General features: G+C 43.4%; 1 protein-coding gene across 1 annotated transcript in view; it reads right to left on the reverse strand.

Annotated features, from left to right (window-relative positions):
* Positions 1–16,643, reverse strand: part of KIF4A (kinesin family member 4A) — a gene marked incomplete in the record, with an annotated part of 2,786,372 nt that overhangs the window by 1,195,757 nt on the left and 1,573,972 nt on the right. The window contains 1 exon segment of the mRNA XM_044057419.1: positions 10,137–10,292. Within this exon segment, the coding sequence (XP_043913354.1) occupies positions 10,137–10,292 (156 nt within the window).

The raw sequence follows: 16,643 nt of genomic DNA on the forward strand, positions 1-16,643 counted from the left end.
CAGAAGGTTGAAGATGCTGGGCTCTAATTGCCACTCGTGTGGGTCTAGGAGATTTCTGCTTAAATCGTCTGCAAGTGAGTTTTGTTTGCCTGGCAGGAATTGAGCTTGCAGATGGACTTGCATGTCCAAGGCCATGTTCCACAGGGCCATGGCTAACCTGCAGAGTGGGTCCCCCCTGCTTGTTGATGTACCACATAACGGTGTTGTCTGTTTTTATTAGTAGTTATCCTGGATATAGTAAGGATCTGAAAGCTGTCAGGGCGTGCTGCACAGCTAACATCTCTTTTTGGTTGATGTGCAGATGAATTTGACTTGGGCTCCAGTGGCCTGAATGCATTTGCCGTCCATGTGTGCTCCCAAGGCGGAGTCTGGTTAGGGTTGGGGCGGCGTGGGGTTGAGTAAAGGGCAGTCTCTTGTTGTGGTTACATGCTGCTGCCCACCAAAGAAACTCTGTCCTTAGACAGGATATGATAGGAATGACAGTTTCCCGGTCCTGAGAATGTTGGCACTAAAGACTTAAGTACCACTGAAGTTTCCTCGTATGCAGTCTGGCATATGGAATTAGCAGGATGCATGAGGCCATGAACCCTAGGGCCTGCAGGATTTTTCTTGTGGATAGCTGAACTCTGGTGGCCATTTGTTTGAAATGGGCTGTCAGATAGACTTGTTTTTCTGAAGTGAGGAATGCCATCTGGGATGTTGTGCCCAAGCTTGCTCCCAGGAATACAGTCTTTTGACTGGGCATCAGTTTTGATTTCTTTTCGTTGATGGTGTACCCCAGTGATGTGAGAAGGTTTTTTTACAAATGGGTGCTGCAACAGCAATTCCTGACTGTCCGTCTGAATCAGGCAGTTGTCCAAGTATGAGTAAATTTAGATATTTTGCTGCCTGCAGTAAGCAATGGCTGGAGCCAGGCATTTTGTTAATACTCTGGGAGTAGTGGATAAGCCAAAGGGAAATGCAGAGAATTGATGATGCATAGATCTGGCCCTGAAATGTAGATATTACCTGCATAACTCCCTTATAGGGATGTGCAGATAGGCTTCTTTTAAGTCTAGTGTGACTAACCAGGCATCCTTGGGCTAGCATAGGTAGAAGCTGTTGCAGGGGAAGCATTTTGAATTTTGGTATCACCAGGAAGGTGTTGAGAATTGAAAGATCCAGGATTGGGCACCAAGAGCCCTCTTTTTTGGGTACCAGAAAAAGTCTGGAATAGAATCCTTGACCTGTTCCGCTGGAACTGGTTGAATAGCCCTGATAGAGAGCAGGGATAGGACTTGGTTTTGTGCCTCTGCCCACTAGTGTGGAGGAAGGTCTGGGAACTCTTTTGGGGTTGGCAAAGAGTGCAAGTAGAATTTGTACCCCTGAGATACAATGTTGAGGACCCATCGGTCGTTTGTGATGGACATCCAGTTTTTTGCATGAAGGGCAGGTTTTCCTCCAAGGGGCACAAGCAGCTGGACAGAGGTGTGGAGTAGAGAAAGCATTTCCAGTTCTTTCCTTAAGGAGGTGGCTTACCACTCCCTGTTTTGGAGGTGGGGGCACTCCATTGCTTAGATCACTGAATACCCTGAGACTGTACTCTGGGTGGTCTGTTTGCCCTGGGTCTAGTTTGGGATGGCCTGGAGGGGGGCTGGAAAAAACCCGTGTTTCAAGGGGCAATGCCTACTGAAATCTAAGAGGCTGTACTTGTAAGAATTATTTAACTGTCTGCATAGATTTAGCTTTTTCTTCCATCTTTTTAAGAACCTTTTTTGCTTTGGTGCCAAATTGTCGTTGTTTAAAGGAGCATCTAATAACTTTGATTTGACATGGTCTGGCAAGGTCTGCTCCTTAAGCCAAGCATGCCTTCTCAGTAAAGAACCAGTGACTGCTGCCCTGCAAAATGCTTCTAGGGTGTCAAAGCCACATTGCAATGTATGCTTGCTGACTTGGCTTGCAGAGTGCATAAGCTCCTGCAACTATTTATTTTCTGCACAGTCTGTAAAGGTTGCTACTTTTTGCTTAATAAGTTCCATAATATGTTGCTGGTACTTCAGCAACTAAAACTCACAATTCAAAGCCCTAATGGCAGAAGTTGCAGAGGTAGATACTTTCTTACCCCATCTGTCCAAAGCTCTGGAATCCCTGTCTGAAGGGGTGGGATTCTTAGCTGTAGTTGTCTTGATACCTTTTAGGCCCCTGGGAAATTATCTCTGGGTCAGCAGTAGGATTTTGGAAAATAAATTTATAAGAGTCAGGTGCTCTGTAGCATCTCTCTGGTTTCCTAGGGGCAGGGGGTAAAGTACCAGGAGTAAGACTGGATTCCATAAAGACATCAACAACTTCCAGGACTGCAGGTATTGCTGAAGGCCTGTGTTGTGGCAAATCTAGAAATCCTCTGAGTCTCTTTTTGGACTGAGGAAAGTCTTGGCAATCCCAGTGGAAATGCTATCTTAAAGTATGTGAGATTTCATCAAAAGAAAAGACCTCTGGAGGAGAGGCACACGGAATGAATTCTTCTGCATCTGAATCCTCTTAAGCAGATAAGGGCATGTCGTCATAATCAGACACCTCAGAGTCATCAGACTCTTGGTCTGTTGAAGCTGCTGGGGACTGGTCTCCTCTTAGCAGGGGAAGGCAGACTTCCCCTAATCAGTATAAGGTCTTCTGCCATTCTAAGCATTTGATTTTGTGGCAAGGGAACAGGTGCATGTGCTTTGGTCGGGTTTCTAGGCGTAGCATGTATTCTTGTTCTTAGAAACTTGGTAGTTTTGCACAGAACTGAAGTCGGTTTGTGTCAAACATCGGTAGTGTGAATAACTTTCTCAGAAGCCAGTGCCTGCTCAGAGGCTCCGGACCCATTCAAGGTAGAGACATCCGGAGGTTCCATAGTCGAAGAGTCTCGCGGCACACCAGACTATGAATGGCTTTTGGTAGAGGCTTGCGAATCCATTGAAGCGGGTATCAGGGTCTGCGAAAGCACCTCACTGAGTACCGGCAAACTGGCGAATAGCTTAACGGAAGCGTCGTCAGCAGCTTTGGACCTGTCTTTACCCTTACGTTTTTTTCTGAATATCAGTAGTTAGATGGCTTAGCGAAGTCATTTTGGAATACGGAGATCGAAAGCAAAAGTATATAGTGATAAGGTCCTGATGACGTACGGTTTGGGCATTGAACAAGGCACAAAACAGACAGTGAGGTACGTCGTGGTCTGGGCCTAAACAGTTAACACAGAAAGAATGAAAATCTCGGTGTGGTATTTGCTTTCCACAGGCAAGACAACTGTTAACCTTTTCTGACATCGGTTAGAGCAAGAAAAAAGGATCCCCAACAGGGTACATAGCTTTAGAAGAAAAACTGCGGTGGTGGTGCTGCGGTAGCGTTGTCGCCTCACAGTAAGACGTTGTCCTGTTCGATTCTCAGCTAGAGCGTCTTCTGTGTGGAGACATGAGTGAATGGACACCTTCGTTGAAGGTTGTGCGTCAGGGCCAGCAACTCAGCATGTAAAAATCTACTGCCAATCATTAGTGGACCGGAGTTCGGCTGTGGCGACCCCTAACCAGGAAAAACCAAAAGACAAAGTACAGTTTTGTACCTACCATAAATGTAGATGTTCGAGGATCCCCATTGCTGCAGTCCTTACTATTGGGTATAGTCCGCGTCCAGTCGGCCCGAATACCAGAGTATAAGGCTGACGTCGGTCAGGGGACTGACGCCAGTACGTCAGGGTACTAATGCGCATGACCGACGTCATATCCTCAGTCTTTTCTTGCCCCAGATGTCAGAAGACCCTAAAAAGACAAGGCCCAAAATACACCAAAAATATGTACAATATATACAAGAATATATACAAAAATATAAGCATGTAACCTCACCTACACAACCACCCCTAAACACAGAGGGGAAGGAGGCAGCAATGGGGATCCTCGAACATCTACATTTATGGTAGGTACAAAACTGTACTATGTTCTTCGTTCCCCATTGCTGCAGTCCTTACTATTGGGTAGAATCCCAAAGCAGAGGTAAGGGAGGCTGGCAAATCATAAAGAAGCAGGAGCTGACAACATGCCTTGCAAAACAGCTGTGGCAAAACCAGCCCTAGACTTAGAGTAGATAGGAAGGTGATAATGCTTAGAGAAAGTATGCACTGAACTCCAAGTAGCTGCTTCCAAAATATCCTTAGTTGCCACCCCTTAGAAATGCTGTTGAAGTGGCAGTAGCCCTAGTGGAATGAGGCCTAATCCCAGCTGGAATCTCCTTGCCATGATGGGAATAACAAAATGCAATGCAAAAGCCAATCCACCTAGAAATAGTTTGTTTTGACACAGGCTTGCCCTGCGAACTCAAAGCAAAAGAAACAAACAACTGCTGAGACTGCCTAAAATCCTTAGTCCTGCTTAAATAATAACGCAATTGCCTGTGTACATCTAAAGTGTGCAAAATCTTTTCCCCTTTATTTTGGGGGTCTGCATAAAAAGTAGGCAAATGAATAGTTTGGTTTAAAGCCACACTAGAAACCACCTTAGGCATAAAGGAAGGATTAGCACGTAATGATACCCTATCCTTATGGAAAATCAAAAAGGGCTCTACTGCCATAAGGGCCTGCAACTCAGACACCCTTCTTGCAGAAGTAATAGCCAACAGAAAAGCAGTCTTCCATGACAAGTATTTCAATTCAGCAGTAGCCGAGGCTCAAAAGGTTGTAGAGTAAGTTTTTCCAACACAAAATTGAGATCCCAAGCAGGAGTAGGAGCTCTACGGGGGTCTTATATTCTTTGCCCCTCTAAGAAACTGCTTGAACAAAGGATGCGAAAACAAAGGTGGGTCACAATCATAGTGAGCTGAAATTGCTGCAGCATGAATCTTAATGGAAGAGAAGGACAAACCTTTGTCCAATAACTCAGTAAGATATTGAAGAGCCACACTCAAATTAGGCTCAGAAATCTCCAAATTCTTTGCTGTACTCCAAAATAAAAATCTCTTCCATTTTACACTTTCCTTGTACTAGGTCTTCTAGCTTCCATAATCACATTTAAAACTTGTTGAGGAAGTTGAGACCTGCTGTGTTTCAACACAGAATATGCCAGGCTGTTAGATGAAGAGAGTGAAGCTTGACATTGAGCAGATGACCGTCCTTCTGAGATAACAGATGAGGAATCAGAGGTAAAGGCCATGGAGGCTTCTTTACCAGACTCCGTAGTAGTGGGTACCAGTGTTGCCGAGGCCAATCTGGAGCTATCAAAATCATCCTTGGCCTGTCTTGTCTGACCTTTAATAGTACCTTTGGAAGAAGAGGCAGAGGTGGAAAGGCATACACATGAAGGTTTTTCCAACTGAAAGACAGAGCATCCACTTTCCAAGCTGTGTGATGAAACCCCTTTGTGCAATACTTTGGCAGCTGGTGGTTTAGTGGAGAAGCGAACAGATCTATGTCTGGAGTTCCCCATGACACTGTCAATTTCTGAAATACATGAAGATCCAGTTTCCACTGTGGGGATCCATGATTTGCCTGCTTAACACATCTGCTAAGGAGTTCTGTGCTCCTGGCAGAAACCTTGCCTGAAGAGTTAGTTGCAAGCTTAGCGCAGTCTCCCATAAAATCATTGCTTGCCTGCATAGAGGATAAGAATGTGTTCCCCTTGCTTGTTGATGTACCACATGACAGTTGTGTTGTCTGTTAGAATCAACACCTGCCCTGGAAGAAGTAACTCCTTGAAAGCCATTAATGCAAACTGGACTGCTAACATCTCCTTCATGTTGATATGTAGATGCTGTAGTCTGGCAGGCCACTTGTCTTGTATCCACTTTCCATTTAGATGAGCTCCCAAGCAATGTCCGAGGCATCTGTCGTTAAAATCTGACTCGCCTCTGGCCGGGTCACAGAGAGTCCCTTGTTTAGGTGACATTCCTGAGCCCACCACAAAAATTCTTTTGAAGGCAAGGTATTATTTGAATGACAGTGTCCAAATCCTGGCAGTGCTGTGTCCATACATTTTGAGATACCATTGTAGCTTCCTCATATGCAGTTTGGCATTGGGAAGCACCAGAATACAAGATGCCATGAACCCTAATGCTTGAAGGACTGTCCTTGCAGTCAGCACGGACTGATGAGATAGTTGATGGAAGTAAAGTGATAGACTCTTTTGTTTGTCCGGGGTTAAAAGCCATCTGGGCTGCTGTATTCAGTCTCACACCCAGAAAGCACATGTCTTGAGAGGGTACTAGACTGGACTTTATTTCGTTCACAGAATACCCTAGGCATCTTAGCACTGCTATAACATATTCCAGATGTTGTAGAAGGTCTTCCTTTTCTTGAGCCAGAATCAGGCAGTCGTCCAAGTAAGGATAGATTTGAATTCCTTGAAGCCTGAAGTAAGCTATCACTGGAGCCAGAACCTTTGTGAATACTCTGGGCAGTAGATAAGCCAAAGGGCAATGCAGAGAACTGATAATGAGAATTTCCAGCTCGAAACGCAGATACTTCCTGCAACTTAGCCTTATAGGCACATGAAGGTAAGCTTCCTTGAGATCTAAAGTTACCATCCAGTGATCTTTGCCCAGCAGAGGTAAAAGCTGTTGTAACGCCAACATCTTGAACATGGGAATGTCCAGAAAAGTGTTGAGGAGAGATAAATCCAAAATTGGTCTCCACGTGTTCCCCTTCTTTGGTACTAGGAACAGGCGAGAATAAAATCCTAGGCCCCTTTCTGATACAGGGACTGGCTGAATGGCCCCATCCGAGTAACTGAGAAACTTGCTTGTGAGCCTCCTTTCTTTGTGGAGGAGGAACGCCTGGCATGCCTTTGAAAGGGGCATTGTATGGAAATAAAATCTGTAACCGTGGTGAATGATATCCAACACCCATTTGTCTTGAGTAATTAAATCCCAATTTTCTTTGAAAAGAGACAGTCTTCCTCCGCTGCCAGCCGAGAATCTACTGGCAGCTGAAAAGACAGGTCATTGGGTCTGTTGGACTGACCGCTGCCCTCAGCAGAAGTCTGAGCAGGTGAACTCGCTGTTCTAGGCCTAAAAGAACCTTGAGCCCTGCCCCAGCACGTCTAGAGCTACCCCTAGACTGGGAATCATAAGCAGGATATGTCCACCCCTTAGCAGGCCAATTTCTACTAAACTTGGTGGCTGCACCTGCAAAAATCTTTAACAGTTTGCATAGACTTAGCTTTGTCTTCCATTTTCTTTAAAACTGCTTCCACAGGCGATCCAAACAACACATCAGACTGTAAAGGAGCATCCAAAATCCTTGTCTTAACATGCTCAGCTAAATTCTGATCCTTCAACCAGGCATGCAAGAACAGAACTAGTAGCAGCCACCCTCGAGGAGGCCTGTACAGCATCAAAACCACATTGCAAAGAATGCTTACCCACTTGTTCAGACACATGAACCAAATCCAGCAACTCTTTACACTCAATACCTTCCGCCAAAGCATCCACCTTAGATTTTAATTGTGAAAGGAGATAATTCTGATATTTAAACATGTGAAACTGACAATTCAACGCTCTCATGGCTAGAGTGGAAGAAGTATACACTTTCTTTCCCCACCTATCCAAAGCCCTTGCCTCTTTATCAGTGGGAACAGGATTTTTTAACCACAGAGGCCTTAACACCTTTAGGCCCTTGAGAAATAGTTTCTGGGTCGACTCTTAAACAAATACTTATGAGCTTGGGCACCCTATAATACCTATCAGGCTTAACAGGAGCAGGAGGCAAAGAGTCAGGGTTCAGTGAAGCCTCTGCAAAAACATCTTCCACCACATTCAACACAGGAGGAATAGCTAAGGGCCTATGCTGGGGTAAAAACAAGAATTCCTAAGCCTTTTCCTGGAATCAGAGTAATCCTGGCCTTCCCATTGAAAGTGCTCCCTCATGGAATGCAGAGTCTCTGAAAATGAGAAATCCTCAGGAGGAGAAGCTGTAGGAGTGGAATCATCCACATCAGAATCAGAATAAGTAGGATACTCCTGCAAGTCTTCCAGAAGACTCTGAAGCCTCTGAACACTGTTCAAAACTATCAAACTCCGGTTCCACCCTAGGCCTCTTATCAGGCGGGGGCATAGAACCTCTAATCATAGTAATCAAATCTTCTGCCATTTTAAGCATATGTTTCTTAGGTACAGAACCCGAAATGCTAGGAGAAGCCCCCACTGAAGCTGAACTAGGCCTACCTCTCAAAGAAGTTTTGGCAACAGAAGGAGAGGCTCTAACTACCTTGGGAAGAGAGGGAAGAACAGTTACCTGAGAAGCCCTCAGCCTGGCCTACCTCCTGAGAAGGTACATCCTGTGTAAAGTTTCTGCCTGAGACTCCATGGAAACTCCTGGCAAAACCTCTGGCTCCACTGAGTTTCTAAAGAACCAGGTATCTGTTTCCTACAAGAAAATACAATTCACTTTTTTTCTGACATCGGTTAAATACTGAGGCAAAAGAACATCAGGATGTTTCAATTCGTAAACGAAAACTCAGGTAGCGGCCGACCGGCACTTGCAAACTGCTTCTGCTTTGGGCTCCTCAAGAAAGACTGGTGTAATGGCGTCGGCTGCTTATTTTTATACCCACGCCGACCTGACATCAGTCCTGGAGCGACAGAATCCGATGTAGAAATACTAAGTCTCTGGTATTCGGGCTGACTGAGGGCTACCTGCAGGCAGATAACCCAAGTGTGATGACTGCAACAGTGAAATGCTAAGAACATCCTATATTTTTGGGTCTGCTCAGCTCAAGCTGACTGTTTGGGCATATGGAAGATGCCCTGAAGCTTTGAAAGCTGGCTGGTTATTATATCCTTGCAAGGATATAACCCATATAACTAAACCTACTAGCAGCAGTGATCACTATGATGGTCCGTTGCTTTTAACAATGGACATTAAAAGAAACGTACTTCAACTCAAACTGCTATATAGGTCTCCATGATGAAAATAAAGACTTGGTCCTAGAGCTTAACTACGATATATGAAGTCATGTCTGAAGCAAAAGTTCAGTTACTTCAAGTATCCCTAACCCTAGCTTGGCAAAAGTTGCTAGATATATGACAGGTGCAGCCAAATGATCAAAAGTAAACACTGAGAAAATATGCAGATCTGGCAAAGGTTCTAACAAAACCCTCCAAGAGTGTAGAGTCACATGAAAAGTAACTAGTTATTCACCTTCAAAGGGTGAACCCAGCCAAGAGCAGCAATACAGGGATTTGTACAAACTAGCACTGCTAGAGCCATTTAAAAGTAAATTCAGCAGAAGCACCGAAAGCAGAGGCAATAGTGTTAAATCATTAGTCAAGACATTCAAAGTCTAAATGCCTTCTCTTAGCATTCAAAACTGCTAAATGGTTACAAGATTAGCACCATGCTTGGATCTGTACTTCCTTCAAATACTGAAGAAAGGAAACAAGTTTCATCCTTAAGTTTAGAAGAAAGCCGAAGACCCTTATGCCTTGACTGACGAAACTTTAAAAGACGGACCAACACCAACACATGGGATATAAATCATGATCATTTCAGTCAAGACAAATAAACCAAAAGCAATACAGATGAATAAATTCCTAAATGAGGGAGGGAGAAAGGCTCCCTAAAACCACTCAACACCTCCATACAAGGGGACTGTGCTGACCACATACATTGGCTGTAACAATGTCAGATAGCTAAACCACAGCGAGATACAATTCTGTTCAACATTGGCTCACTGCACCTATTTGTCCTGAGTGTACTGCCTTAATGAAGTGCTTGACAATTTAAGAGGATATCCTTCAGATATCTTTGAATGGAATAATCCAACTGAACCTTCCCATACATGAAAAATTTGCAACCATTGTGGAACTGACCTCAACTGATGTATGGTGAAAACTGCCAAGCCTCTAGACACCTGAATTAAATTTTTCCCTTTAGTTTGTTTGGCAGTAAAGATGTTGTCGTCGTCCCCCCCCCCCCCCAAGTCACTTTTAAAGAACAGACATATATGTGGAAAACTGTGGTGTTTGAAAAGCTAAAGCACTTCATGATCTTTCAGAAATCTACATGATATACTGTAAATGTTATAAAGATGAATACAACAGTTGCAAACGTCCAAATCAAACCTCTTTCTTAGTTATAAAAAGTTCAAAGCAATTATGCTGCACATTGCAACAAAATCCTGTACCTAATGACTCACCCGGATCTTACGAGATGGCTGTTCTCCTGTTTCCTTCAGTCGTCTAAGGTCTGCTAGGTCTTGAGCTAACATTTTTCTATCTTCCAAAAGGTCATTAAGATGTCGACGGGCTTCTTCAGTGCTAACAAGAACTTCCACCTCATTAGCTATCCATGCCTGAAGAAGATCAGAGTTCATGCTTAGAATTCACCTCTGCTAAAAAAATAAAACTTTGCACATCCTTCCTAAGACACAAGCAAACCTATCTATTTTAAATTAAATTGTAAATTTTTCAAACTTTAAAATGCTTTGGGATACACTTATAACAAAGATTTCATGCAGGATGCCTGAAAGATGACAATTTCTTGTGATGAGCTCCCGCTAATCAGTAACACTGAGGGAAAAAATGGAGTATTCATTCTGAAAACTTGCGAAGAAAAAAAATCAGTACCTACAACCAATTTTTTTTTTGTTCAAAATAAATAAATAGGCTATAGCCTGGGTCTGTGCTATAGAGGAATAATGGGTACTGGCTTGATATCTGGTATGTGAAGGAGCATAATGAGGACAAATATTTTGCATATAATGAAAGGCTGGAACTTCAAATGTGAGATTAGGTGAACATTCACAGAAATGTAAAAAGAAACCTGTACAATCGCAGGATGGCTCTGCAATTAAGTTAACATTTCAAAATCTAAATGAGAAAACTACTCCGTTTCTCTTCCTTAATGTTACAGTAAAGCCAGTCACCACTTACACCAGAAGACTTCAAACTGTTGCAAAGCACCAGTAAAAAAAAAAAAAAAAAAAAAACCATGTAGGAACTGCTTCATCAACTATCGAGCAGACTGTAAAAGATAAGCATTCCATTTTCATTTATGTTATGCAATCAAAAAATGCTTGAAAAAGTACAACTGTGTAAAGTACTTGCCATAAAAAAATACCATACAACTGTAAATGTTCAAATAATCAAACGTGGGAATAAGCTACAGGCACTCATCATTCTTTTCATACAGATGTCAGATTTCCTCATAGTTGGGATGATCTCTGCCCTGCTCTGTGGATGCCAACAGAATGTTCTGCAGTAATAGCAGCAATCTGCGCAATCTTTCTTGGAGCAACAGAGTCCCAAGCCCCATGAGAAAGACATCCAGGGCACAGAGAGATAAGGAATAAAAGCAAGGCTTCATCACTAAAAAAATAGAAGGAACATCCTAAGTACCCCAAGACAGGAGTCCACTAAACAAAGAAAACAATCCTGCGCCAAACACCATGGAAAGACCCAACTACAGTTTAAAAGTTAAAATTCTACCAGGTTTCCACAGGAGGCAGACAAAAATAAGGTGGGTGAGAACACCCTACTCTGCTACTGATATTCTTATATGAATGTTTACAGTTACGGTGAGTACTCTCACACAGCTGTACTGTTGTTCATAAGGCTCACTGCTGCAGTACAATCTCTCACATGCAGGGAGAGAGATAAAGCAGTTAGCTGCTCATGGAGGAGCCTCACTGGACACTATGGAGGTAGATTACAGCATAGCCTGGAAAACCTCAGTGGCAAAACTTCTCTTGCCTCTAGACTGTGTACGTTGAGATGTGAATGGTGGACCAAGTGGCTGACTCAAGTCACTCTTGTGCTGAACTGCTCCTGAAGGTGGCTGCTGCCATAGTAAATGTTTTAGATGAGTGTTCCCTTATTGGTCCCTCAACACTATCATAAAGACTACAAAAAAGTGATACAGTTAGCCAGTCACTTAGATAGGTTTGCCAAGACGAAGACTGTCTTGTTTACATGAACCATCTTGTTCACTTCATGTAATAACTTGTGTCAATGTGATCATCATGTACTTAAGGTTCTCCCACTCTTATTCGGGAAATGTTGGTAAAAGACAGGTAACTGAACAGTCTGCATTACAGCAGACTAAAACCACTATGCACAAGAAATAACTGGTCTTAAGGTCTCCCCTAACCATATGGAAGGCTGTACAATTTTCTTTATACATGTAGGCTTACAAACCAGAGATTCTCTTAGAGATGGCGGTGGCCAACAAATTGGATTATTACAAGCAGCTGAGCTAATAGATTAAACTAGGGGAAATATTAGCTTTTCGCTAGCTAGGTGCAAAGCACAAAGTGGAAATTTTTTCAGGATGACTAGAGATGTTGTCCACACACCAAGGGTGTGTCTTTTGAAGACTGGCTGCTCCAGGACAAAGTTAGGTCTTCCACTCATCTGCAGCACTTGAAATAAAACCCGTTACCTTGTTTATGGACAGTATTATTAGTGAGTCCTCCCTTTTCCATTCTTGCTTTTAGATATACCTTTGGGATGAACTGGGATTGGAGGGAAGACTGAAGTCCCTTGCTCTAAGGAATGGAGAAGCTCTGTCTAGGTTACCTTGCAAGGCAACTTAGAGTAGAATTTCCTAGCTGACACTTGTCTTGAGAGGTAAACGAGTCCATCTTTAAATGTCCACACTTTTGCACTACACACAGAGATCTTTCTGTCCACAATTTCCATAACTGCGGGTTTCCCCATTAACCTGAGTAGCTGTTTTGTCAAAATATGTTTACAGAGTATGTTACACTACATACAGACACTGAACCTTTACACCATATATCTGATGTGCCTGTGCTGGGACCACCTACTTCAGGCCACAGGTATGAGTAAGACATATGGTGGAAAGAGGGATCACCCACACCTTTTTTGTTGTTGAAATGTCAAGTCACTAACAGATGTGCTTCTGAGACTTAAAAAGGGAAACTGGAAAAATCTATCCCACTCAGTACAAATCAGCAACACAGTAGGAAAGGGTGGCTGTCCATAGAGAAAAAAATAAAAAAAATTCCTCCTCCATATTAAGTAAGAAGAAGTATAATGGTGAATGGAGTGAATCTAAACTGCAGTTGTGATTTTTCTGGAATTAAGTTATGGTGAATATGCTTACATGAAAGCATTACACACTCATATTAAGGAATACTGCTGCAGTAGATTTCATCACGTGTGTACCAAAGCTTTACTTGTGCTGTCTTAAGAGTGGCAGAGGATTACAGCAGCAGAAAAACGTTATGCTCCTAGAAAGATGTCCTTCTTGCAATTCCTGAAGAGCCTGTGAAAGGGAGTCAAACGTAAAAGTCTTGCAAATGCTTTGTGTGGAAAAAAAGAAGTTGTGTACTCACCATAACGTTCCATCTGAGTTGTTCATTTGTCTTCAACACGTGGGTTCCCAGGTCTGGCATGGATGAGACTCTGCTGCATATCCAGCATCTGATCCGAGCTCAAAGCTCCTCCCCTACCAATAATGCCAGTCTCCTTCCTCCCTTCAGATAGAGTTTGCTGCCCAACTTAGCTTTCACACCTGACCCAGTACCTTATCCAATACTACACGTCTGTATAAGCAGAAAGGGAGAGAGTAAGAGGCACCCTGGAGGTGACCACATCCTCTACTCATCAGACCACCACACAGGCCAAGCAAGGCAGGGGGAAGTATGGAGGGACAGCTGACGACAAACAACTCAGATGGAACGTTATAAGCTACTACTGGAGCCAGACACTTGGTAAAGACTCTGGGCGCAGTAGATAAGCCAAAGGGCAGTACAGAGAATTGAAAGTGTCTCGAACCTGCCTTGAATCTAAGGTATTTTCTGCGTTTCTGTCTGATGGGAATGTGTAAATAGGCTTCCAAGTCCAATGTCACCATCCAAGCATCCTGGGAGAGCATGGGAAGAAGTTGTTGCAGAGTAAGCATCTTGAATTTTGGAATCTCCAGAAAGGTATTTAACACTGAGAGGTCCAGAATAGGTCTCCATGAGTTTTGTTTCCTTGGGACCAGAAATAGTCTGGAGTAAAAACCTTTTCCCATCTCTGGAAGTGGAACAGGTTCTATGGCTTTCATGGCCAATAAGGCATCCACTTAATTTAAGGCCTCTGACCATTGATGTTTTGGCAGATCCGGCCAGCCCGAAGACCTTGGCAGAGTATGAAAGTGGAATTTGTAGCCTCTTAAAATCACGTTTAAAACCCATTTGTCCTGGGTAATATGAGTCCAATTTTGGTAGAATAGAGAAAGGTTTCCTCCGAGAGGGGCTTCCAGGCAAGGAGGACCTGTAGCCCAATGGAGAGAGTCATTGGGTCTGCTTCTTTTATGATTGAGGTCTGTCTTCTCCCCTTCTAGGTGAAGAAGCAGTCCATTGTCCGGACCTGTAAGAGGCCTGAGCCTGTCCCCGACCTTTGAAGTGTCTATATCTTCCCCTTTGAGACCTGTCAGACATGGGAAAAGACCAATTTTTGGAGGGCCAATTTCTAGAAAATCTAGGAGGCTGAACTTGTAAATAAATCTTTAACAGTCTGCATAGATTTTGCTTTTTCTTCCATCTTTTTAATAACCTCCTCAGCCTTGGATTCAAATAAAACATCATGCTGAACAGGGGCATCTAACAGTTTAGCCTTAACCTGTTCTGGTAATTTCTGCTCACGAAGCCAAGCATGTCTCCTGATAACAGTACCAGAGGCTGCGGCCCTGCAAGAAGCTTCTAAGGCATCAAAACCACAATGCAAACTATGTTTGCTAACTTGTTCAGTTGCATGCAATACATCCTGTAATTCCTTGTCCTCTGCATATGCAGGAAAGGTAGAGAGCTTTTGCTTTAGAACAGACAAAAGAAATTGCTGATACTTGAACATGTGAAACTGGCAATTTAAAGCTCTAATAGAAAAGGTAGCAGAAGTGTAAACCTTTTTGCCCCACCTGTCCAAGGCACGAGAATCCTTTTCAGAGGGGATAGGATTTTTAGATGAAGCGGCCTTAGCAGCCCTAGAACCCTGAGAAATGGTTTCAGGATCAGCAGAAGGGTTCTTAAATAAGAATTGATGGGAGTCAGCGAATCTGTAAAATCTATCAGGCTTAGGAGGAGCAGGCGGCAAGGAATCAGGATTTAGGTTAGCTTCAGAAAAAGCATCATCCACAATATCAAGTACAGGAGGAATAGCCAAAGGTCTGTGTTGAGGGAGAAGGAGAAATTCCCTAAGTCTCTTCTTGGAAGCAGAGTAATCCTGACCTTCCCAATGAAAATGCTCCCTCATCTCATGTAAGGTTTCCCCAAAAGAGAAATCTTCAGGGGGAGAAGCAGAGGGAATAGAGTCCTCTGCATCAGAATCCTCATAAGGAGGAAAGGAATAATCCTGGTCAGAGGAAGAGACAGAAGACACAGAAGCCTGATCAGAAGAATCATAAGGAATATCCTGTCTAGGCCTTTTTTCTGGAGGAGGGTGAGAACCCCTAATCATTGTAAGTAAATCTTCAGCCATCTGAAGTAATTGCTTCTGGGACTTGGGAGCTGTATCCGAGGAAGCTTGTGAAGAAACCCTTGGTTTGACAGAAGTCCTTGACTTTGCCTTTGTCTTTGTAGAAATAGTGATATTAGAAGGCCTGAAAACCCCCTCAGAAGCCGGTACCTGCACAGCGGTTCCGGACCCATCTGAAGGAGCGACGTCCGAAGGTCCTGCAGCAGTTAAAATACTAGGCCTAGAAGGCTCCCCATGGGAGTCCGTGTCGGCCATCGGTTCCGAAGTGGCGGACGACAGGGGCTGCAAAAGCGCCTCACTGACGACCGCCGAACCCGAAGCTGGCTCTGGCTGCAAAATATCATGTTTGAACCTCGGAGGCCTATCCTTGTCTTTGTGTTTCTTTTGAATTCCGGTTGTCGGTAAAGTATCCGACGACATCCTATAATTGAATCGTCTACCGAAATAATTCAAAAACCAATCGTACCTACACTTGATAGTGCGAGAATTAAACCTGGCACAGAACCGACAGCAAGAAACGTCGTGGTCAGGGCCTAAGCAAGGTAGACAGTAAGAGTGGAAATCATTATGAGCTATTTGTTTTCCACACGATATACAAAAATTAACTTTTTCTGACATCGGAGGAGCAAGAAAAAAGTTTCCCCAACGGGGTACTTAGCTTGAGAAGAGAAGTAGAAAACTTTGGACCGACGACAATCAAAGCACGTTGTCTGGAAACGCCAACCAACGACTTGCGAGCTGCTTTCCACCGCACGGCAAGAAAGACTGGAGAAGATGGCGTCTGTTATCAGCTTTATACCTCTGTGTTCTGACGTCAGGGTGCTTGCTGGTACAGCCGACGCCGGACCCAGACTTTGGGATTCTGGCCGACCTCGGGCTGCCTGCCGGCAGGATCACCCTACAGTTATGACTGCAACAGTGAAACACGAAGAACATCTTTGATGGTTTTGAGTGCCCATATAGTTCAACTCAGACTGTCCTAAATTCCCTGAAAAAATAAAAGCAAACTAGTACTCAGCTAGACAAGGTAATATACCATCTTCACATTGGATTAGGTTAAGTCATGAATCAACCCTTGCACTTCAGAGCATCTTTAACAATCTAACAATCTGCTAAAAATTGGTTCAGTGTCAATTAAATGGAAGTATTCCAATATCACTTTATATATATTATATATATATATATATATATATATAAAGGGATAAAGGTATATTATATTA

This window comes from Protopterus annectens, chromosome 15.part0 (assembly GCF_019279795.1).
Source record: "Protopterus annectens isolate FY-2018-M chromosome 15.part0, PAN1.0, whole genome shotgun sequence".
Taxonomy (NCBI): domain Eukaryota; kingdom Metazoa; phylum Chordata; order Ceratodontiformes; family Protopteridae; genus Protopterus; species Protopterus annectens.